Consider the following 25,674-nt stretch of genomic DNA (forward strand, 5'->3'; position numbering starts at 1 on the left):
TTAGAAAGGAAATTTCAAATTTAAAGAAGAAAATACTTGCAGTGCAGTCATATATCTATAGAAGGCAGACAAAATGTCATGACTCCTTAGCTGGGAGATATGAGATTAAGGATGATGCTTACAAGTTCCATTTTATTAAGCACTCCACTACTGCCAAGGCTTTCAAATAAAAGCATGATACCCACCGTGATGTTTTCGAGATCAAGATGTTTGTTGTGAACAGTTTCACACAGCCTCCGAATTTTTTCCTTAATTTTATTCATGTCTTTTTCATTCAGCAGCTTGGCAGAAGAAGCATCTTGTTCCAATTCCAAAAGCCGTATCATCAGATCTAGACTAGCTCTGTCTAAATCCATGTTCAAACGATCTCTACTCAGGATGTACATTAGAGCCGCTGTACAAAGGGACAAATTCTTGGGTTGGGAGAGGAAAGAAAAAAGAGTTAGTTTTTAGTAATCACATTAGGCAGACCTTTTACAATTTTTAATAAACAAGCTGAAGATTTACGAAAGAAGCAGCCTGACAAGTCCCAGTCTATGCTAGCACTTGCATGAGTACTTACTGTTGTACATTGATTCCTTCTAGCAAGTTACTAATCCATTCTCCTAACCAATACAACTGAGACATAAATCACTTAATACATTTACAAAACCCTGGTAGAAAAGCAGGATTTTCTACTTTTAAGGGACTCAGTGCTGCAGACAGAATAAGAAACAGTAACTCCAGTAACACAGCATTATAGAAGAGACAGATGGCACGGGAACAAAGTGAAAAAGCACAGCGTACATGGCAAGGTAGGTGAACATCCTGGTTCGATGGGATAAGCTGGTGACAGCACCAGAAAATAGAGATCATGGGGACAGTGTTTGCATGTGAACGGAAAAAGGAGGGGGAAGGAGGGAAAAGAAAAAAAAAGCACCTGATGCCATACATTCTGATTCTGCCAAGCACGTCTGTCAGTCAACAGTTTACCCAAACCACTCCAGCATAAACACATACAATTGCCAGGAGAATTCTGCTTTTTGGAAGTAGCCAGAGTACAAACCAGCTTCACCCCTGCCCCGTCACCATCAGTCCTTAACAAGTAAATGTTATTATCTTGACCATCCCTATCTTACACAGAATTGGTGTATAGGGACCTCTTACTGGCTTAAGAATACTTAATCCTTCTTCAAGAATGAATTAAATTTCATCTTCATGAGGATCCAGAAAAGCAAAGGCAGAAGGTGACTATCAGGAAGGGACAAATGACAGTACAGCACTTGCACCAAGAGACTCATCTATCCAGGCGAGCTCCAAGTTATGGTAAAGAAGAGAAATGTTCATGGAGAACTGAGTTGTGCTGGGAACAATACTTTCAGAAACCTTTGACGATATCTGGAGGAAAAAATAGCTGGGGGGGCGGGGGGGCACGGTGGGATGGGATATGTGTGTGTCTGAGTTCATCTCCCAAGAGTCAACATGCTACATGCACTTACTCCAATTTTTTCTGTATAAGGTAAATGAAAAATGGAGACAAACTAATTCTGGGATGTGAATGTGGTACAGCTCAACAGGAAAGAGCAGAATTTCTGTGTCATAGCAGATTAACATCTTGTTTAGAGTTCAGCCAACCACCAAAGCAATCATTAGGTGCTTCTATTTATTTTAGAAGCAAGTAATAATCATACCTGGTCATACTAAGCAGTATCAGCATTTCCAAAACAGGATTAGGCAGCTGACAGTCTATCAAAAGCTATGTTAAAACTCCTTCCTGACCGAGTCAAGGAAACCCTCAGGTGAATAAAGACTTTAATCTGACTAACTACCAAAGATATTTTTGGAATACTGAAGGAAGGAAGCAAGAGTTTCCAAATCTACATTTCCTTTCGCGAATACAACATCGAGACACAGGGTTGATTTAAAAAAAAAAAAAAAGAAAAAACCTTAGCTGTGAATATCACTACTCCAGCCTTGTCAGATGTAAGGCAGAAAGCAATCTATGCAGCTTGTCTACATAGACAGGGTATAAATTGCTTTCCCTTAATTTCTATTAACTTTCTCCAATAAACCTTGCAATTTTATCATTTTAATTACAGAAATTGTTTACTCTGGATTTACTTGCAACTGGTTTAAACTGTAAGAAATTTCAGGTTCCTGGAAGAAGACTCTGTTCCTTCAGAATGGCGGTTATTAAAACAGGACACAGAAGCACATGCTTTCCAGAGAAACCAAAGGTTACTCCGCTAACCGCTGTTCAGCCAATGTGGGACCTAACAAAGCAACATCCATGAAGAACTATTTTTTAGTGACCAGCATTATCTAGGTGAGCTTCCTGCTAAAAAAATGCTTAAGCCCCCAAAGGAATTTCTATCGACTAGAAACTATGAAGCAGTTAATAGAGGGAAACTGCTGAATTTATAATCTGGGCTGCCAATATTTAGGCATTTCAAAAATTCAGAGACTGTTCTTAGGTCAATACTCAGAAATGCTTTACAGATACTCCAAAGTCTGACAAGGACAACCACACTCGTTTTGTAAGCTTCTGTATCAAGCCCTTGCCTGTCCCAGGCTCCCTTCTTTGCAATCCAACCGACTTCCTATTATGCAGAGAGTAATGGTTTTCCCTCCATATAAGCTCACTTATAGCAACACTTCCCTTTGGACCTTCCACCCAGGTTTTAAGATACTTAAATATGATCAGAAGGGACCCAAGCAGGGGACTAAGACATTATACAGAAGGTTTCAGGCAGGAGGAGGACTGCCAGAAAAGCAAAAAGGAGTGGAGTAGCTATGTGTAACAAGAACTACGTTTCTGCAACAGTGGGTATACAGAAGGCAATATACGGAAGGCAATCAGGCCAATAAGCCTCCAAATGCTGATGTGCAACAGGAAAATAGTGATGTTGCAAAAGTAAGGACCTCAAATCTGAATGGTACTTATAATGTGAAACAAAGCTGCTTCAGATACATGCCAGTGATAAAGGTTTTCTAAAATTCATTTTTCTTAGTCCCTATAGGCAAGTTGGTTTCATCTTGAATATAGGTCTACATTTTGCTCTGATCTTCTGTAAGTGTTAGAAACAGTTAACCATGTTGTCCGAAAGCTCTCTCATGCCCTACCATACACAGAATTCTGAATTGAGAATGAGGGGAAAATTGTTAGTGCAACTCATTTTTGATCAATATCCTAAAAAAAACAAACCAAACAACCAAAGAACCCAATCAAACCCTCAAAATCTGACCCTTATGGTTCGCAGTAGTGAAGCTGGGTTTTTGGGTGGGCTTTTTTTTTTTCCCCCTGTTCTATTTCTCAACATGTTTAAAAACACATTCTGTTTCCAAACAAATGTGGAGAGGAGAAAAAAGTAAAATAAATAGAATTTGCTCTAGACAGAAATTTTAGGGCATATCTAACTATGGAGTTGCACTCCATACTTCTACAGAATTCAGGAAAACATACTAGTTGAACATATACTCCAGAAACAGCAGACCATTTACACCCACTCTCATCCTTGTCTTCCCTTGCTTGTTCTATTTATACTCCAGCTTGTAGGAACAGATGGTTATTTTCTAGGGTTCGGCACTACATTTAATGCACTTGTTTTTTTTTAATTATTCACATGCTGAAGGCATTACAAAACCACATTTCTGTGCTTAACTACTGACAGCTATAATGAAAATATAGTTTTTAAAATTAATAATACTCCAAAACCTTTAGAGCATAGCTGAAGAGACAAAGTCAGTTAAAAACTGAAACTGTAGCTTAGAGACAAATCTACAAGAAAAATTCAGTGAAACAAGTGATTTTCATGTAAATATTTTGGGGCATAGCTCAGTAAGATAACTGGTTATTTTGTTTTCCTTACTGATTAAAAAAAATACCTCTGCAACTGCTATTTTATATTCTTATGGAAACGTCAAAGTCCTCTACTTTCTCAGTCTATTCCATTGTATCAGTACAATGAATGCAGTATACACTCATATTTGTTTCCATTAGCAATGTCATTGTGGCAGTTTTCCCATCTCCAAAATACTTTAAAGAAAATATTAACAAAATATTTGTATTTTTTTTCCCCAGTCCTTATTAATCTTAAATAGATTTGAGCCATGCAAGCAAAGCCTAGTGTGAGTTGTTATTCTTGAGTTACTTTGCACTGAGATTTAGTGGAGAAATTTCTATTCATTTTGAACAAGTTAAAATTTTAGTGAAATAGTGAATGAAAGGGTAGTATATAAAGACAGCAAGTTTATACAGAGAAGGTCATTGGTGAAGCATATACTGTCAGTACTTAGAGCATATATTTTAGCATTTATTAATAGCAGTTTGATAAATCAGTAATTTTATAATACTGTATAACCTGTACCAAGAATGCACTGTAACTGTATTAAAACATTAACTACCAATTTTTTCTTCCCCTGACAAAAGGGAGCATTTCAAATATACTGAAAATAGTGAATATAATCAATGCTTTTTGTTACTGCAGACTAATAATAGCATGCAATTTCCTTTTGAACTGTATGTGCTAGTTCTTTTGAAAATGAAGGAATAATGGTAACTGTTAAAAGACAGCCAAAAATACACCGAGCAAGCCTGTACATTTTCCAAGCAACTGTAGCTGTCCTCTGCAGATCTCCTGCAACTCAGTGGTGGCAACTGTCCTAAGTAGCGTGACTATACTTTATTTATTTCTAGTATCACTTGGCACAATTTTGACAGCTCACAAAATAATGAATGCATTGAACTTGGTTCCTATGTTTTACAGTTAGCCATTGCTAATTTTTGAGGGCGATGGAAAATAAGCTATTATTCTAAATTAGTTACTTAAAGCTCTCCAGCTTTTTCCCCCACCCACAGTAAGATGTCAAATACCATCTCTTAAATGTCTATTTCTGTGGGTGCAAAGTTTCCTTCTGCATAGTATGTTGTTCTTCTAGAGCTGTTAAATAAAAGTAATAAACCTGACTGGATGTACATATCTACTACCCACTTGAAGTAACATTTCCTATGTTCAGCTTTTGTAACAATACCTCAAGGGACGCCCTACAGAGGCACAGTTTCCAACTGCTGGAAAAAATTGTATCACCCCCAAGAAGTGTTTTCTATTACAGCTGAATTGAACTTGTAAAGTTGATAAGAAGGAAACCCCAAACTGCTTCAGTTCTTAACTCTCAGGTCGTGTTACCATAAGTAGTTAAAATTTACCTTTCCTAGATTTATCATAGAACACTGCACATAGTCAAGGCAATTACAGCACTGCTCAAGAAGACAAGACAGGATATGAAAAATGCCCCACAACAGCTACAGAAAAGGTGATAATTCACATACAAGCAAGTCTGGAGATGAGCACTTAGAGCCATCCTTAAATATAAGGAGAAAGGATTCCTTTCAAATGTATTTTATTTGAAGGAAATTATAAATACAACAATAAAATAATTTTTAAAAGCTTGAGAAAATATAAAATAGCAATCCAAAGCACAGTCAGTTCTTAAAAGCTTAAATGATTTTTTAAAAGAATTTCCAAACCCAGAAGCACATAATCAGTGGAAGGGGAATTTGTCATTGGAATGCAGGTGCTCTTATTTTTCATTTCACTACAGATTTCTAAAATGGAGCCACTTCTCCCAGATGCACACTATACTGGATGCTTGACCTTGAATTATGTGTACACAAAATTCATACAAAGTAAACAGGTATCAAACTTTAATGAAATACACAATGTATCCATACCTGATGGTGTTGGGAATCATCCAGTGTTTTGAAAACCATGGCTACCATCCCATGTGCTCTCAGATGCATTCGGAAGCTGGGCATGGCGCACTTTGTCGCCAAGCTGATTACACTAGAGAAAAATAATTCTGGATTAGAACAATTGAAATGAACACATTTACAAAAATGGCAGATAAACAAGTCTACAAAACGTTACTACATATACCTCAAGCCCTGACAAACTCTGTCGGTACGTTCCTTCTAAAATTTGTATAAGGCAAGTTTGTAATTGGTGAACAGAGCAGTGTTTTATTCAACAGTTGCTTACCAGCACCAAACTATGTCTGCTTTATTTTAAGGTTGGCTAAAAGCAGGATTTGAAAGGGTACCCTGAACTTGCTGCTTTAAAACAAAAGTTGAAATAATTTCAAATAGTTAAACTGAAAGTAAAATTTTCATGGATTAAGCAGGAAGCTCTGATTTAGAGGCAAAGGAGAGCTTATTATGGATCAAGGCATTATCAGAAATTATAAACATGAGCTTCCAGCACTATCTAACAGTTATCCATCTAATTGACTGACTAGTCCCACTTATGCCTGACAATACTTTTACAAAAACCCAAACATTTTTAATATTTATTGCTGCATTTATGGTTGATGGAAACACTACAGATTTCAGGAAAAATATGACAAATATTTGTCTAATCACTGATCAGCGTAACAGTTCTATTTTAAAAATGAAAGTCTTCCCCTAGTTTTATTAGCAAGCTGTATGCCATTGCTAGCACAGTGCAACATATAGACTTAAAAATATATTGCTTTTAAATGTGGAGTAATGTGGGATTGATTCTGCAATCAAGTCTTCCATGACTACTGAGGAATCTTATAAAAGACTCATACAGTATGGTCTTTAAAGAACAAGTAGTCTTTCTGTCTCCAATCACAACAGCACCAGTTAAGAGCTTACCTACCAGTTTCTGATTCTTTTACGTCTATTCCTATCCTTACACATTGATTTCCTTTGGAAAAATACTTTTCTTTTAATTTGTTAACTGAAAGAAAAAATTTTTATGGCATTTATACAAGTTACATTCATTTATATAAATTTGGAAAGTAAAAAAGCCAGTTTAAGATCTTAGGAAGCTTGCCATATGAGCAAATTAAGTGCACTCAATATGAAAAACACTCCTAAACTGTCATTACAGCATTAATTTATTCTTATCATAATGTACATACAAACTGGATAATAGATTTCTTGTGTTTATAGTCCAGCAACAATATTCATTGCTCGTTTTTGAGGAGCACGAAGAATACGTTTTTAAAATAGCTCTCTTAAAAGCGTATAAAGCTTTTTCTTTTCTACAGTCAAATCTCAAGTAAAGCGTCCTCATCACCTGTGTCTGTGGATTCAAGTTTTTCCTTCTCTACCATTTTAGTTTTGCTGAACAGAGAGGAAAATATACAAGTATTTAAAAAAAAAAAGATTATTACATGGTTACAGAACATCATTCTAACTACTTTTATGTCCAAGGAATGGACAACAATATTAAGTCATAAACTTTTTCAAAACAAGACTAACGTTTTTGATACTAACTTCACAATAATGTGTAACTTGAATATTCAAGAGTGCAATGAGTAGTTCAAGACAACTTAGGGAAGTTTCCAATTAAAATTGAGGGCACAGTACTTCCAGTGGATGCTAGCTATGTTCTTTCTCAACAGAAGATAAAGAACAGGCTGTTGGAGTTAAACAGTATCTCAATATTACATTAGTTCTAGTTATAGCCAGCAAACTTTCCAGTCTTAGGGATTTTATTTTAGAATCGAATTTTGCATTAAAAAACAGAACAGACATCGCACATAAGATTGCACTAAACAAAGAAAAGTTATCAGAATTTTTTTTTTTTTATTTATAGCAAGGAAAACAAGTATGTTGAAGTCTCTTACTGTACAATTTTCTATTTCATCTTCCTAGTCATATTATTTTTAATTATTCACAATATATCATTTTGAGGATTATTTTCAAATTTTATTCTTTACAGCAGAAGTGCCAGGTAACTACCCAAACAACATTTTAAACCATAGAGACTTCATTGATGGATATTTAATTCAGTATCTCTTAAATATAAGCTCGGTGTTTTATATTAAGATATCTTACCTAAGGCAACGTGTGTTTAGGGGCTGATTGCTCTTCAATCCACTTAGCAAGTACTCAATATCATCTGTGAACTCTTGATTTTCACCAAATTCCACTACATCATTGAAGTGCTTTACATGCTGAACAACAGTGTATAACTGGAAGAGACAAATATTTTGACCTAGGTAAGTTGCTCTTGGGATTGATTATAACCTTAACAAGTACAGTTTAAAGTCTATTCAGTTTTGAGTGCAAAGAAACATTAAGAAGTTAATGAAGACCATTCAACTATTTCGATAAAAATATTATCTTTAACAGGAAAGCCAAATTTCATTTTGACACTGTTCCTTCAGTACTTAGGATTACCAATAATTCTTTATCTTAAAAATTTGTTAAGAATACTTACTTCTTTGTCTTCTTTCCTACATTTCAATGCAGTTACTATCTCTTGATAGGGCTGAGTAGGTATTGTCACAGTTTTAATCACTTTGGGAGGTGGTGCAGGAGCCTTAAAAACTCCATCATCTTTATGAATTGCCTCCTTTGAAGATAGCCTTACCTATTAATAAGAAAGTGCTAAAATGGGCAGATGTTTTGAGCATGTAAACATACACTAAATACATCAGGAAACAGTACAGGTGTGCAATTGTCAAACTCACATTTTGGGACTATTTAGTCCTTGCCTTACACTACCAAGATGTACCTAAGCTGTGTGATAATGTACCTACTCTTAAAAAAAAATTATGATGTCAGAAATTACATGCATTTTTAAATTAAAAACAAAAAACAAAACCCAAAACCACCACAGTTCTAAGTAGTCAGGAAAGCTGCAGTGGAATTCTGAAACTAAAAAAAAGAAGAAAAAAAAATCCTTTACACTGGTTCCTTAAGCTTTGGGGTAAGTAAACCAACCAAGTTCAGTGTTTAAAAACAATTACTTGTTGAAGCTTACAAGTATCTTACCCCTTTACACTGGAGCTTCCAGGACTAAGTTGGCTGCTATACTGAACCATCATTAAGTACACTGGTCTGGATACGAGCACAGCATTGAGCAATCACTGTCTCAACATAGCCTGAACTGAAAAACTCTGTGCCTACTGTTCTCATCTCTAACTACTGGAGGCTACCACACTACTGTACTCAGGGTGTAGCTATCAGAAAACCAACCTCTCCAACCTGATACTCCAAACTGTATTTTGTCTGTAGGTAGAAGACTACCAATATAAATTTTGTAGCACCATAAAAAAATTGCCACACAGAGAAATAAGAGAGGTGTGGTGCATGTCTCAAACAGGTAGAGCATGATCTTGTAAATTCATGGTGTCTCCGCACACTGGCCTTATATTTGTGTTGTTAATATTTTAGGAACAACTTATTATAGCACGAAATACAGCAAAACCTATTCTGAACTTACAACAGGTAGTAGAGAACTTGATGTTAGGTCTAGAATAACTACTGACAAGTTTCCAGCCGTCTCAGGCAAGTATTACAGGTTTCTCCTCAACCTACTCCTCTGTATTAGTTTGAGGCTACTATAAGCTTAAGTGTCAGCTTATCTTCAGATTACTTCTTTGGCACAAATTCAGATGTGAGGACAAACTACAGAAAACAAGGCATACAGGAAAAAGACCTCTAAATGTACAAGTGCCAATGCCCATGGTCATTTACTCACCCTCAATCTCTATGTAACATCATGTACTTAGTTTCCTTACATAGAAAAATTAGAATTTTTTTAAAGTGTGACTGAAAAAAATAGAATTAATATACAGGCATAGAGGATGCATTAACTGTTACTCACTCCAGGGGATATTTTGAGATAAAGCCTTCTTGTGCATTGTACATTGACAGTCAAAATTAAAATATAAGCCGAAACAACCTGCTATATTAATGGAGTATTCTTTACATGCTGCCTCTATCACTGAGCAGCACTTCAGTATCTGCTCACTTAGGCTCCAGTGGCAAAATGCTAACAAACCACCCTGAAAAGCTGGTTTAGAGCACATACTGGAGGACTTTGGTCTTATCAGTCTGTGAACACAGGAGATCCACTGAAGTATCTCATCCAAGTCTTGGTTAGTGGCTTCCTCTTCAAAGCAAATCCCAAGGGAACTTGGAGAGGCCATAAGAAAGAGTACTTGGCATAAGCAGTTTGCATGCCATGGGTTTCTCACCGTAAATCTAAGACAAATTTATCCAGATCTTCAGGTAACAAATTTCTACAGAAATCAGAGGCAGGATCATCTGTGCAGGGATTACCGCTGAACATTTGGATCAAGGCTCATTTATCTTGTAACTCTTAAATCTTAATCATACACATGTAAATCAAGGTTAAAAAAAGCGACTGAAGTAACTCCAGATGTACATCATAACATGAGGAGCAGACACAAACAAAATTTCCCTTAACTGGTTTGTTCAGCCAAACCTCTGCCATATTTCTGAATTTTGATGGTTCCAGTTTGACAGAAGTGGAAGTTTGACAGAAGACAAAATGGCTTGTCTGAATATGAATGAGCCAGACATTTTCCTAGCCTGAAGAGGATATATTCAACGTCTGTCTGAGAAGACTCAGACAAAATCTGCCTTTAAGTTAGCTATCAGAGTACTTCACAAAAATCAGTATCAACACAAATATTCAGTAAGCAACAAAAGCTTCGGTTTGAATGCACATAACTTAAATTGAGAAATGGGTTTAGGAGGAACTCAGGACTGAAATTTCTGCTTTCTCCTCAAACACTAGTGGTAATGGTTATTTTGAAATGAGTCATCTGCATTTTCCAGACAGTGCATTTAACATCGAAGGAAGGCTGTTCAGAATACTGTGAGGATGCCATCAAAACCAATCATAAATCGAAGAGGAGCTAGTATCAGAACAACACACACAGGAGGTGGAATTAAAAAAACCCACAAAACCGAAAACTGGTGACAACAACAAAAGATGAAGACTTATCGCTGCAAAAACATCTACTTTCTGATTTTCTGTTCTCAGGCAAGTACTGTAAGCAAGGCACCAAATTAAGTGAGGTTTACTGACGATGTACAATGCTCTCTTAGCACAATCAGTAACAACTGATTTACACATATATAAGCCCAAGACCCTGGATTTTCAGGGTCTCAGAGTTAAAAAACCAATTACCTTAAGCCTCGGAACAATCACTGATTTTTGAACAAACAAGTTACTTTAACTGTTTTCACCTCTTGTTTACTTTTTGTAGACATGCTTATATCTGGTATGTTCACATTAGCATTTCTGGCTGTATACAGAAAACTTTGTTTCTTTCATAGCATCTGAAGACTCAAGTCAGCAATTCACAATATTGTACTCCATTAGAAAGGAAAAATAAATGAAATATCTCTTTTTAAGTTTTTCCTTTTTGACCTGCAACTTGCTGATTTCCATGAGTATTAGCAAGTTAATCCTAGGGGTTCTCACAGAAGATGAAATGGAGTCCGCTGTTAGAAAGCTTAACTTCAGCAGATTAGGGAACATAACTTGAAGTATTTTTTTGTATCTGTACATTGAATTAATATGGAAAATCCCAATCTAGAGTATTTCCACTAACAATTTCTTTCCTATCAAATACCCAATGGCTCACATCAAAGTGGACTTCATTCTGAATTACTGTGACATTACCAGATATCAAGAACTTGTGTTTCAAAAAATATCAGTGAATCTTAAAAGGAGATTTACTAAACTTGAGAAAAAACAAACAGTCTACTTACTGGGACACTGGCAGTTTTCAAAACCGGTGGTGCTGGCAGAGCCTCTGATTCTGGCTGGTTCCAGTGTCTAGCATTATATACAGCTTTTGTGGGAGACTAAAAGATAAAAACAAAAGTTATTTTTTAGGCAAATCTACCAGTAGTCACTATACACTTCAAAAATTACTGTAGCAATAATGTAGCCAAACATGTAAAATGAGCTTCATTTTTCTCCCTCCTGTATTCCCAGCAACACAAGTTCTCAATATCGTATACACCAGAAAACCTGAAAGACTTTGACACACTTGATGGTTTTAAAGACATACAGACCCATTCAAATGGCAAAAGACATGATGCGTATATATTTCAAGAATTTTTCAGTTTTTCTACTTTTTAAATTTATTCAAAGACAAAAGGTCTGCAATCTTCCTATACACAAAACCAGACAGCCATGGGAGGAAAAAACATGTTAGCAAACATCATTTCAGTAGAAAATATGACTAGTTTAGAAGCAAAATGGAGAATTGCTATAGACTTTGACACTTGCAGGAATAGAAAACACTCAAATGAAATGCCTTAATCCATGTTAATAAATTAAGAAGCCTTGTTTCCTTCCTGCTCAAAAATGTGTCAAGGCAAATCAAAATGCATCAAAATTTACTGTCCTTGATTTCTTGGGAAATACAATATAATTCTTAGAGGAAGCAAAGACAGAATTATATTTCTAGCATCAGAGTTTACCAATCTAATTGCATAACAACATTCCCGACTAATATACCATTACAATTTTCACAGTTTCCCAACATGCCACATATTGTGTAAACTGTATAACTACATGCCTCCTCACATGCACTTCTATAGCATTTTAAACATGAAAAAAAAATAAAAAGAAGTTGGGCATTAAAAATAATTTTCTGTCAAAACATAATGTATCAACTATTTAAAACAGATATGGGCTCAAGTACAGCCCACAGAGGGGCTGTGTGTAGCAAACCTAGCAGTACCAACTATGGATTGAATACCATTCTATGAAGTGTAACAAGGCTTTGGCATGTCAAAAGCTAGAAAGTAGATTTTGTAAGTCCAGAGTTTCTGTATTACTGTTAAAACTCTACGGTGCTGCATCCTTCCATTCTTTACAAGAAGAGAAAGCCCTGACTAACAAAACTTCAAAGAATATTAGCAGAATGAAAATCTCAGCTATGATTTCTCAGAGCCCAAAAGACCTGTCAAGCACTAAATCTTTTTAGTTTCCAGACAAGAGAAAAGCCTCTTTCCCTCCTACAGTAAGCTTTGATGTGGTCATAAGAAACGTAACTTAGTTGGATTTTTTAAATTATTTTTTTAAAGCAGTGCTCACGTACCATTCAGCAACAAGTATACAGTGGCCATCATCTTAACAGTTTTATCTGTTTTCCAATAAAGTTCTTTTAAAGAATACATTTGCAGGTGATGGATATACAAAGTCCTTCAGCAGCCACATGTAGCCACCATGGCCACATGTAGGAATACCAAAATAAGATTTTTGATAATTTCAATTTTTAACTTTCCCAAGTTACAGAAGCACTAACTTGCCCATTTTCCTGACAATCTCACCAAGCTCAAAAAGTTAAACTGAGAAACCAGTTTTAAGTTCATGCTGCTACAGTTACGAGAGGACATCTCTGTCCACAAATAGGAAGACAGTATCATACAGATCCTTATTTGAAAAAAGTTAACTGCTGAGAAAATGGTTAAAAGGTTGACTCTCTTTTCTCCTATACATTTCTGAGTAGCAAATTCTTACCCGCAATGTGACTCAGGGTTTGTGATGAACAAACCAAGGACAACATAGTAACAAAGATGCTTTTTTAATAATAAAAGACACAATGTTTCACAAATGTCTGTAATGGAAAAGAACCACTGAGTATTTTCTAGATACTCACTTTTTTTTCTTGAATTACTCACAACTGTTCCACAAATTATCTCAGTGCACACTTAAGACTGGGAAGAGAGGGTATAAGTTTCTGGGTGCTGTATCCTGGTACACGGGATAATTCAAGGAAATAATGCACTCTATCAAGTAACCAGCATGGAAGTACAGCATATATTTAGTATCAGTTTCAGCTGATGCATAATTCTTCTTAACCTTGCAGGGAAGCTTAACTATTACAGTTCTGACAGCAGCATCCTGCCTTACAGCTGCCAGAAGTCCTATTAACATAGGATATTCTTTATTAATAGCCCCAAATCTCAGTTATAGTCTGAAATAGTATTCTATCCCTGCTTAAAGGATACTAATATATTAATATTCCTGAATTTCCTGTCTGGGAGCTACTTGCTGCATAGCAGCTTTTTAGGTCTCTGCAACAGCAGGGTCAGGCTCAGCATACCCCGCTGGGAGATGCTGCTGGGAGATGCAACCCACGCAACAGGATCCTAGATTTCTGTCGTTCTTTCGGCTTGACGCAGAAACAACAGGGGCACAGACCAAGGCATGCTCTGCTGCTGCTGCAGGACTCCCGTTTTTATGAAGTTTAAGGGAAGAGCACACCATACTCGCTGCCCCGGTACATAAAGCCTCTGCCCCACCTGCACGTTCCTTTTTCTTCAGGCCTTGTGCTCCATGACAAACCAAACACAGCCCTTGCCAGGCGCAGGGGGAGCAGTCACCTGGCATTCAAGCTTGTCTTACTCAGTGAGACAGCAGTTGGGACGGGCTCTTGCTGACCGTGTGACAGGAGCATCTGCAGCCTTGGCTTTCCAAAATTTAGCACCTCTGTTGCATGCACATACGTACAGCAAGGAAGCACAGATGACAGAGATCAAGTTCGGTGCTTCAATATGGAATAAAAGCAAAGTATACAAACAGCTGTGCCAGCATAATCAAAAGGTCCACACAGCATTAGTGTGTTTTCTTCAGCAGAGAGCAACAGCTGATGCGTAGGAAAGAGTTCAACAGGGCAAACAGATAAAGACAATTCCTTCTAAATACTCAGGGCTCAGAGGCTTCTCGAGTCAAAAATGGCATCCTTTTTATTTAACAGTCAAAAATGGGCTTTCCTTCCCTGATTTTCCTTAATCCCTTACTAAATCAAAAGTTAGGGCATCCCAAAGTGTTTTGTGACAAGGCACTTGACAGCTTGCTGAGGCACTACCAATACAATATACAAAAAAAGCCACATTATGTAAGAAATCAAGTAATGCCACCAATAAATGCCTGTTCTGAGAAATGACGACGTCTTCATTTAATAGGTCTCTTGTAACAGAATCTAAACTGTAACTGAAAATGGTAATTATTTAAAACCTCAAATACCTATAGAAGGTGAGTTTTAGCCACTATCCCTTGTAATATCTTTTAGATCCAAATATTTTTGCCTGTGATTCCATGCCTTCCCAGCAGTATTTCATTAGACAGTAGACACTGCTCCCCAGCATACCTACCATCTGGTCCAGTATCCTGTCTCACACTGATTGCACATAGCTCAACCATCACACACCTGCAAAAATCCAACACTGCTTTCCAAAGAAATATGTTCTAATCAGTTCTAACACACTGCGCAGAGACTTTGGAGCCTCTCTTGCAACTCAATGGACGTGGACATGGCAAATGCATCCCTCCTTTACAACCACCTCTTAAAGCAACCTTCACATTTCCCCTTGCAACAGAAAACGAAGATGAATTTCTGAAACAATTGCAAAGAACCTGCACCAATACTGATCAATCAGTAAGCACCGTGTAGACTTGCTTTAGATTACTGTGTGACAGAACTGAAGCCAGGAAGAGTATCAAAGATCAAATGAATGCTCGTGAACAAAGACTTTTCAGAAGGGCTTGATCACAAAAGCAAAGGGGTCTGTCTGGTTTTATTTTTGTTTTTTAAGGCAACTCAAATGCTTGTGATAACAAGCTTCCCTGAAGAAGCACCACTGATATTTAAGCAGCAGTAATTTAAGAAACTGACTTCCTTTCTCTTAAAGACAGCCTTGCGATTATTCAAATAATGCAGACTTTTAAGAATTCTTCCTCTCAAGATTAACGTAGAAGGGATGCAAGTGGAAATACATCACTCCTTTGAATTCTGTGTTCTTAAGGCAATAACTTCCACAATATTAATAATCTGTAAGAGCTTCTGCAGAATAGCAGAAGAGTCTCCTTTTTTTGTATGTGTAGAACTGACAGCTGTTTACACACAGATCTATGTCTGAAAGACTGCAAATACTCCAGTGAGGTTATAAAGCATATTGTGCTGTGGGACTCTGCATGTGTTCTGGGGCGTGAACTGAGATGCAAAACCAGAACTAATGCCAGGGATTTTACAAAATGCACAGGGCTGTCAGTTTTTAAGATCATCTCCAAATGGCATAAACTATGGGTCATGCTTAACCTCCCACCCCTGAAAGCCTCAAAGCTGACATTTTCAAGAATTGGCACTCTGCACATACTGATGCAGCGCTGACTGCCATTCGCAGATATAAGAATAGCAGAAAATAAGAGCCAGGGACATGAGTCATGCTGAAAATACCAGCAAAACAAGAAAGACAGCAGCTATTTGCAGGCAAGAACACTTTCCAAGGTAGAAGACAATGGCAAAAGAAAACCCAAAAACATTTTTAACAGGTATCCTGATAAATGCATTATTTGTATCTGAAGGGCATTCAGCAAGAGTGTGCCAGATGCTCATCAAAACTACAAGTAAGTTCCAAAAAACCCCAATAACCCAAAATATGTGATTATTTACCGCTCAGTATTCATAATCATTAAGAGTACTACTCTGTCCTGCATATCTCACTTTGAACAGGAAAAGATAACAAGTATGTTATGCAGCACAGAACTATTAATAATAGACTGTTTCTTATGAAAAGGGAAAGGAATGAACATCCATTTAGAGCAAAGAAAAAGAAATTACACTTCAAAACAGGAAAATGGAATATTAATTCAGCGCAGGCTGAGCCATGTGTATATAACACAAAAAAAGTTAATTTGGAATCCAGATAAGACAGCAGTTTCCAACAGCAGTTAAAAACCAGAAGCAAACCAGAACCAAGTCATTTATTCAGTGTTTAAAATGTGAACCAAATCTCCATTATGTGGATCGCAGAAGCCAATTAATGCCAATAAATCACCTCTGGGTGCCATGGACCACTTGATCGTGAGCTCCTATACCATTTAATGCAGTACACAAAAAACATTTTGCAAGCACACAGCTAGACAACTACAGTTGTTAGTCAGACAAGGTTGAAGAGTATCAGCAGATGACAACACAATGAGCAGAGGGGAAAAAAAATGTCACTAAAGCTTTTCTTGCATCAGAATTCAGAAGAACTGCAAAATGTTTTTTCTTCCTCAAAGCTCAAAAGGAGGCCTACAGGGCTGAACAAGACAATAGGTCAAACATCCAAGTGAAGCACGAAAATTTAACTTGAAGAAACAGGACAGTTTGATAAACGTGAGATTCACTTTTTAACAGAAATAGCTAATGGTGTTTGTATGCTGCTTACACTTGAGTGTACTCAAAACTGGTCAGCTCAGAAGCAGAAGCCATATGGTTACGGTCACTAAGTTGGCCTGAAACCTATGTTAAATCTAATTAAAAGGGACAGGGTACAATAGCTTAGACATATCACCACAATACTGGAAACATATCACTTCAACCAAGAGAAGAGAAAAATGTGCATCTGCCTGCAAGTAACTGTGCTGGCACAAACACATCCTCTTAAAAATTTAGACAAAATTCCTGCCCTCTTTGTTGCTACGTAAAGGCAGAGACACACACACACATCCCCCCACACCCCCCCGTTAATCCTAATCTACTCAAAGTGTATCAATCTACTAACAGGACAGCCTTACAAAATTGCAACAGCAATGAAATTCCAGAGGTCATATGGTCGGGGTGCACGTATGTGCATGCACACCCACATAAGCATTTCCATTTGGATCAGCAAAACATTTTTCAAATAAATCTCCCAGATGTCCTCAGTTACGACATTGTGGTTTGCATCACCGAGTCTCTGAGTATGCTTATGTGACTCCTTTCCAATGAAACCAAACTTGAAGATGCTCTTCCAGAGAGCGCCTACCTCATGCCAGCTAGGCGTATTCCCTAAAGCAGACCAGAATAAAGCTAATTCAAAAGTAAAAGCTTCTAGATGTGTATAGTGGGGACACTGGGCCCTCAACACCACCTGTTTCACTCTCAAGATGTGCTCGTGTTGCATAGCACTATTATCTAATGTACATAAAGTCACAGACAGAGCTGAGTGAACCAACCACACTCATATAGTACATGGGAGCTGTGAAGACAATTTTGCATATTCATCTGCATATAAATTAAGCTCTCACCGGCAAATGAAACTGGTATATTTTAATCTCTTTGAGCGTTTTTCCTGTTTTAGAACTTTCTACAGGACTGAGGCCTTATGCAATGTAACATTTATCCTACATAGTTATCCTGTGTTGTCTAATTACTAAAACACCGAGTTAATTACTGGGAACTACGCAACTGATGGGGGAGGGGGGTGAAATGCAAAGATGCAAGAGACAATCTGGTTTCAAAAATGTTTTAATGCATGTTTGCTTCTTGCCTAAGAGTTAATACCAGTAGGAGCTGGAAGTATAAAACACAAAAGTTTCCACTGTGACATTAAACATTTGCCATTCAACTCGATTTCTCTACTTCCTGAAAAGCACAAGTACACACAAGGGGAGAAGGATTTCCATGCTTATTTTTCATTTGTTCCTCTTGCCTCTATGAGGACTTAGCCTGTTACCTTCACATTGCACTCTGCATTCCCACCTTTCTCAGAACAAAGCTATGTCTCAACTGATAACATCTTTCTTGACACTGCATAGGAGAAGAAATGCACTTCCAACTAACGTTGCTACCACAGTTCTACCTAACAGTTGCATATGGAGGACAGATGAGGAAGCAGTTTTGCCAGGTGGAAGGATCTCAGCTTGGCATCTACCAGAACACACCCTTCTTCACCACAGTTTCATATGAAGGAGTGGGAAGAAAATAATTTCGATCAGCATCAAATGATTATCTTGAAGTTAACAGACCAACTCTTGACATTTGCTTTCACTCTGAGATGGCTTCAAGGTGTTATGCCCCAACTTAATTCAGTAAAATTACAGTGGCTACTTTACTCTTCAAATTAGGTGACTAATCTAAAAACCTGCCAGTCCTGATTAGTATCCTGTTTACTAACTTAAAAATTAAGAATTGGTTTTGGTCTATTTACATTAATAACAGAAGAAAAAAAAAATCCCTAAATGGTAAGCACTAGGAAGCCAGTATTAAATAAATATGCTTACGGAAGAATCTAGTTTTGCAAAGGTTAAGTGAAATAATCATATCAATACGAAGCTTTGGTTTTTAGCAAATCAACTATTTAAGAAACAGATTTATTCTTACCTTTTATCATCTTTTATCTTTTTTTAAAATTCATTTTTATTCCAGCAATATAAAAGTTGCTTAAAATACACACGTTGTTTATAATTGGTTAGCACTTAGAACAGCTCATCTCTTGTGCATCTTTCAACAAATAGTTTTTGGACAAGAAACCCACAAAAAACCACTTCAGTTCAGGACCTGGCAGACCATCTGCCAGAATCACCAACCAGTAAATGAAAGGAACATACTGCAGAAGCAGCAACATGCTGTCACAGGTTGTCAGATCTGACCACCACTGTTTGTCAAACTGCTGATGAAACAGACTGCTGGCTTAGCACTAAACTGATACAAGCCAGAGATTTCACGGAATATTTTGTCAAAATTCAGCTCAACTCCTCAACAGAGTCAAAATAGCAAATGTCAACTAATAATCTTTCTAATCTATTAAAAAAAAAAGGCAATTTTGACATCCTAAATTAGGATGCAAATAGCAGCTCACTGTGTGTAGTATGAGCACTTTAGTATCACTGAAAAATTGCTTTGTTATAACTGTTCATCCTTTCGGTAGGACACTCTTTTCCTAAAGGTTATGCAAGATAAAGACAAGCAGTTCTTTTTAAAATTAGTTCCAACCAGTCTACTCTTATCCCACCATTAAACGTATGGAAAAGGCTACAACTGATTTAGCAAAACTTTAGAATTACACTTCCACTACTGCTTTTCCAAGACTATTTACTTAAAATAAGCTATGGAAGAAATAATTAACCAAAACCACGTGAGGTTGTGCACTTAAGATAGATTAATCTTTCACACACATTAAATCTAAACAAACAAACAAAAAAATTAATTTGGGGAAATACAGATCCATTTGCAGGCAAGCAAAAATAAATGTTACTTGCAGGATGTCTTTGATAAACATCTACTCTAAAGTATAATACAAGCTAAGTGGAAAACTACAGATCACAGCGCAGCCTAGTTTCTTTCCACTCCCACACACACGTCATTGTCATATTAGCTGTAAGACTACTCAGTCAAACCAAGAGCCATGCATGGTTTTGTACTTCTTCAATTTCAAAACACTTTCAAAGATCAGGTACAAGTATTTCATCTTGGACTTCAAGTAAACTTAGACACAGCATTTGTTTCAAGCTGATATTTATAGCTTTTTCCAGTCAGCGTGAAGCACCAGTGGAAAAAGCTCACATCAACCTGTAAAAGATCTCATAGGTTATACCATTAAACTTGTATTACAGCAAATCCTATTAGGAACAACAGGATCACACGTAAGCTTTATTTTCAAGGATTGACAGTTTCTCACAGTGCCTAAAATTTATAACAGGAATATGGCTACTCAGTGAAAAGAACCTACTCATGGAAAAAAAACCTGCCTACAGGACAAGAAAGATGCAACTAAATAATGAACTATGGACTAGTTGCAGATCAAACCGAAGTCACACAGAATAAAAAAACAATTTTTTTTTTTTTGCTGGTTCTGCACTTGATAACTGGAAATTAGTGCTCTTCACGCAGTAGTGATTTAACATGTCCCTCCAACTGATCTGTCCAAAAAAACCACTTTGAAATCTTGCACACATTTCCGTACCTTGTTGGGCACAAAACACAGCAGTTATTCGTAAAACTTGAATAAAACATGAAAAGCAATAAATAGTTACAGGGTTACGACTGGATCAAGTTTTTATCTTGGATACAGAGTTCAGAAGCAGTCTGTTGGCTAAGCCACGTCTGAATTCAGCAATGATTTCATTCATGTATTCAACACTGTCATGACTAACTCTATTAATGTCACTTGATCAAAGTAATGCATGTAATCCTGCTAACACCGGCTGTGTTTAGTGAGCATTTCTCAGTTGCAATGTTGACTTAACCAGGTTAAGACGACTTAATCTCTCTTCTTCGGTTCCCTCAACTGAGTGGGTACAATTGTTTACAGTCTCCCAGTGAACCAGACTGAGATTTGTGTTAAATGTTTCCTTTTAGTAGGTTATTTTTTAAACACAGATGGGTTCCTCAATTTAGTTCAACACACAACCCTGGGAAACTGACGGAGCAAGGGAACAGGAGTGAGCAGGTGGAGCAAAAGAAGAGCAAAGGCAGCTTCACCAAATACTTCTGCCAGTATTTTTTGTCTTTTTCAGGCAAAACCAGTCCTTTCAGTAGGTTGGGCTTTGTTGGGTTTGGGGCGTTTTGTTGTTGTTGTTGTTTTTTAATGCATAATACAAGAAGATCTCAGCTTTTCCTGACAAATGCATTCCACACTAGAGGAATAACTTTCAAGCGATGCCACTGTTAAAAACAGGGAAAGTGCTTTGCACAGGAAACTCTGTGCTCCAGTACTTTGAGTGAGTGGCCCAAAGGAAACACGATGATAATCAAGTTAGTGGCAAAGAGGTTTTTCCATACCTTTTCCTGTACAACCCAATGCGTGCACAACAAGAATGAAAAAAAAAAAGTGCACACTGATGTAATGTTCTTCTTCCCATTCACTGTGTACCTGCGGGGAAATGTATACAGTCGCAAAACAGACAGGTTTTCTAGAGCTGAGACCTCAACAAGTGAGTTCAGAAAAATTTATCCAGGCATAGCAAGAAAAGAGAATAAGAAAAAATACTTAAGCTAGTTTAAATTTGTTTATAAAAATTCAATTCTCATTGCAAAAGTGAGTAGTTAAGGGAAATACACAAATTTTAACTGAAATCAGAAGTGATCAAGCAACAGACTAGCATTCAGGTTAGTTTTTAGTTTGAACAATAGTCCATGAATCACCAATGTAGACTGTCCATGCAGTGAGTACTTTCTTCCTCATGTTACCAATCACAAAAAGTATATGTTTTACCCTCTCAAGAAAATTTCAGTCTTTTATAGGTGCTAAATTGCATTGTCGACACTAGCACAGAAGCTTTATGAAATCTACTCAGTGCAAAAAATATCAACATCTGAGAAATTAATTTCAAAAGACTCGTTTCTAAAGTTCACCTATTCTAGGGCACATAAAAAAATTCCTGATATAGCACTCATCTAATACGTTGAATTTCATGCTACTTTGAGAAAACATAACACGGACACTGCTTTTGGCTATGTCTACTTGAAAGAGCCATTGCTTTTTTCTGTTATACTTCCTTTGTCCCACGTCATGTGACACAGTAAGTCTTCCCACAGGTCTTAGTGCTCTTCAGTGCTGCTAACAGAAGGATTATAGTCTTCCCCCTCTCCCTGGCCCCTCAAGCTGAAAGGCTCCCATACCTTTTAATTATGATTTGCAACTCTACATTCTTACCTTGGAATATTCAAAGATAATCAGTATTCATCTCGTCTAGGTTGGCTTCCTATGGCCACGGGCAGAACTAGGATCAGCATAGAGTTGCAGGTCATTCTTTATCATACATTTCAAGTTTAAGAGCAGAGGGCCACCCCAGAAAATTTGCAGTTCGGAGGATCTGGTGGTTCTTAATGACATGCTGGACAACAGAAACACTGAACTGACAGTATAGCTCTGGCACAAAATACCAGGCAGAGTCATCAACTTTGAGGACTGGTCAATCAAAAGATTAAGTTTAGGGATAGACTAGTTCCCCTGATCTTACATTTCTAAGGGGTTTTTTTTCCAGGTTCCTATTTAGAGACATACATAGTTTGCATAAGACCATTGGGAACTGTTCCAGAGTATTCCTACAAAAACTGATTCTCCTCATTTGCTGACTCTAGCACAAATATGTGGTGAGAGCAGCAAGAGCAAGAAATCTCAGGAAATAATTTTTATGGTCCCTATTTTCAAGCCTGTAGTCTGAGCAGATTTGGACCATAGCAACAAAAAAGTTCTTGTATACATTACTGTTTTGCACCTGATAATTGAGAATTAGTTTCATCTGTAGAAGGGGAACTAAGCTCAAAGGGACCAGTAGGTGGGCATATCACAGCCCCACAGAGTTCCCAAACTTACATGCTAGAGCACAAGTTACTGAACCAGTTGAATTAAAATTGTAAAAAGCTGCAAACAAACTTTTGCAGATGTTACTCATGTATGCTTCACACCCATAATTTGCAAGTCAAGTAATTCCAATATTTATGTACTCTAAGTACATAATTATGTTGCTACGGAACATAATATTCCCCCTGTAACTCAGAGTCAGGATAAAGAGATTTAATTCACTTAAAAGCAGAATTCTGGTTGAGACTTTACATACCTACCATAATGTACATGCTACTGCAACTTTTATGCTCATTATTATGCGTGTGAATAGTCAGTGATTTCAGTGAGACTCCTTATGTTAAAAGCAGTTTTTAGAAACACTGTTATTCGCTACGTCAATAAAGTCCATAATCTTTTTTTTACACATATGCTCAAAGTTTCAAGAACTGGACTTTAACTTTAGAGTACAATGGTCAGGTTTCAAAAGCACAAACACAGGCGAGAGTACAGCTGACTACGAACTGGAAAAAAATACTTCAGCTTTCTGGATCTACTGAAGTTTAACAATACCACCTGTTGCTTCCTGAGTAACACTGTTTACTTTTCAGCTCAGTGTGATGCGAAGTGCCATACATCTAACATCACCACCTAGCAGAAAATAATTAATACTGTATCTGCTAGTTTCTACAAGGAAAAAAAAAATGGTGATGAGACAGTGAAGAAGTTCCAGAGATTTTTTTTTTTTTTTTAAGATCATTTAGTTATGGTTAATACTTTTAGTTCATTTTTTTTATTCCCAGAATGAAAATTCCCTTAAGATGCAACTACGATTAAGAGTCTATATCTATAGTTTAGGAAGATAATTATAGTGTCTCTAATTACCATCAGAACAAGCTTTACAAGCTTTTTTAGTAACTCCATGTAACAGACATATGATTAGAGAACATTAAAGTTTAAAATCTGAATCTCAATTACAGCAATTTCTACTTCTAGGTCCATTATATCACTATAGGGTCAAAAATGCTCTTTAATTCTCACCTTTCCCACTTGAACTAAGTTTATTCCCAACTGAGAATTTTCTAGAGTTGAAACCATTTTCTCCCCTACAGTATGATATTGCTGTAAGGTGTGTGTGTGTCCCCTCCCCCATAATTTCATGATACATACACTCAAAATTAGTTAAAACAGTTTTCATATAAACCCTCAAGTATATTAAGTATAAAAATTAAAGAAACACATAAAATGCTATTATAGAATAGTATTTGAAGCATATAAATATTTAAACATTAACAAAATTTTCATATTACCAGAACACCCACAGCTGTTTTATGCTGCTAAAAATAGAGCAAAAAAGGTACAGTTAAATCTACATTTCCTGTACTTCTCTTTCTCAGTCTATTGTAAAATGTTCACTGATAGGAAGCTGATTTTTAAAAAATTATTATTTAATCAGCAGAAGCTGAGGAACTCTCATCTTCAAGAAATACTATTTCAGTTCTGAAAAGAGCCTCCTCACTTATCGATAGCCTGACTTCAAACTTGGGAGGCAAGAGTTAGCAGCTAAGAGCTCCCCATTCTGTCCAAAGTCACGAAGCAGCAAGAAGTGATACTTCTTTTCAAAAGAGCATTACAACTGACGGTATTTATTGGTCACGTGTCCTCCCAAATGAAAATATTCCCTTGCATCTTTTGAGAAATAAAACAAATTTGTTCTCCTTCCTCCACCCATAAATCCACATTTTTAAACGGAAAATGATTATATATCAACACAGCTGGGGAGAGAGTAAATCTTCTGGTTCTGGAAGACAAAAAAACCCTTAAAAAAATTACTTTAAATGAAACTATCATATAACAAGTAATTAGCTACCTTTATGAGAAATTTTAGAGTGTGATTTATTGTTTAGGAAAAATAACAAGGAAAATAATTTTTAAAAAATTCTTAGAACTGTTAGGCTGCTGAACACATATAAAATAGAGTTTCTATTATAACACGCAGCTGCTGGGTCTTGCAAAACTTACAGAACTCAAAGGGAAAGGAGAAATACAAATGCATGTCCCTCTCCAGTCCCCTCTTTCTCTTATTACACCAGTTCTGGATTGCAACAATGGCAAGACAGCTGCTCTTTTCACCAGGCAATGGGAACGTGTTATGCAAAAAGCATATGAAAAGGCCTTAAGCATTAAAAACAGGTATCCTGCACAATCAAGTCACAAAAACTTCATTTAATGGTGATTACATGGATCCCACTATTGCAAACTTTCACCTAATAGCTAAACACAATTTTTGCTATATGCACTTTTTTAAAAGCCTCAAAATACTGAGTAACCTATAATAACAGGTCAGATAAACCCCACCTAGTATCAACAAAATGAATAAGCTCCATTCACAGTATGAAAGGGTAAATTCATACTGAATACTACATAGTCTGGGTACATGGGGGTGAGATTGGGAGTTACTTTCATAACTAGAAGAAAATTTCACTTTTCCACATGCAATAAAGGCACTTGTCCATATAAAGACTATACCAATGTCAAATCTGAAGCTTTCAGAAAGGTTCAATCCTATAATATTACAGATATTTCTTAGGAGAGCAAAGAAAGAAAAAATAAAAAACCACCTACACAGCATTTAATGGTGCTTTGCTTTAACAATCATCTAGAATGGAATACATCTAGGTTGCGCATTATCATTGCGCAACCCCAGAGTCGCATGTGAAAAATGAAATTCCCAGTAATTGATACAAAAATTTTGCACTTGAAGGTTTTACTTTTCCACATATAATCTTAAAAGCCAAAAAATTATCTCAAGTGCAGATATAAACTGGGACAAAAGCCCTGTTACATAT

At 36.8% G+C, this 25,674-nt stretch overlaps 1 protein-coding gene across 5 annotated transcripts in view; it reads right to left on the reverse strand.

Annotated features, from left to right (window-relative positions):
* WAPL (WAPL cohesin release factor) overlaps positions 1–25,674 on the reverse strand; it is a 74,570-nt gene that overhangs the window by 17,313 nt on the left and 31,583 nt on the right. For 4 of the 5 annotated variants that reach the window (XM_072869315.1, XM_072869317.1, XM_072869314.1 and 1 more), the window contains exons 5-9: positions 11,546–11,641; positions 8,232–8,384; positions 7,847–7,983; positions 5,711–5,822; positions 186–413 (exon numbers count right to left, since the gene is read on the reverse strand). In XM_072869315.1, coding sequence (XP_072725416.1) covers positions 186–413; positions 5,711–5,822; positions 7,847–7,983; positions 8,232–8,384; positions 11,546–11,641 — 726 coding nt within the window. The remainder of the gene's footprint in view (positions 1–185; positions 414–5,710; positions 5,823–7,846; positions 7,984–8,231; positions 8,385–11,545; positions 11,642–25,674) is intronic. The other variant, XM_072869316.1, reaches the window with a different exon arrangement.

This window comes from Ciconia boyciana, chromosome 8 (genome assembly GCF_034638445.1).
Source record: "Ciconia boyciana chromosome 8, ASM3463844v1, whole genome shotgun sequence".
In the NCBI taxonomy this organism is placed as follows: domain Eukaryota; kingdom Metazoa; phylum Chordata; class Aves; order Ciconiiformes; family Ciconiidae; genus Ciconia; species Ciconia boyciana.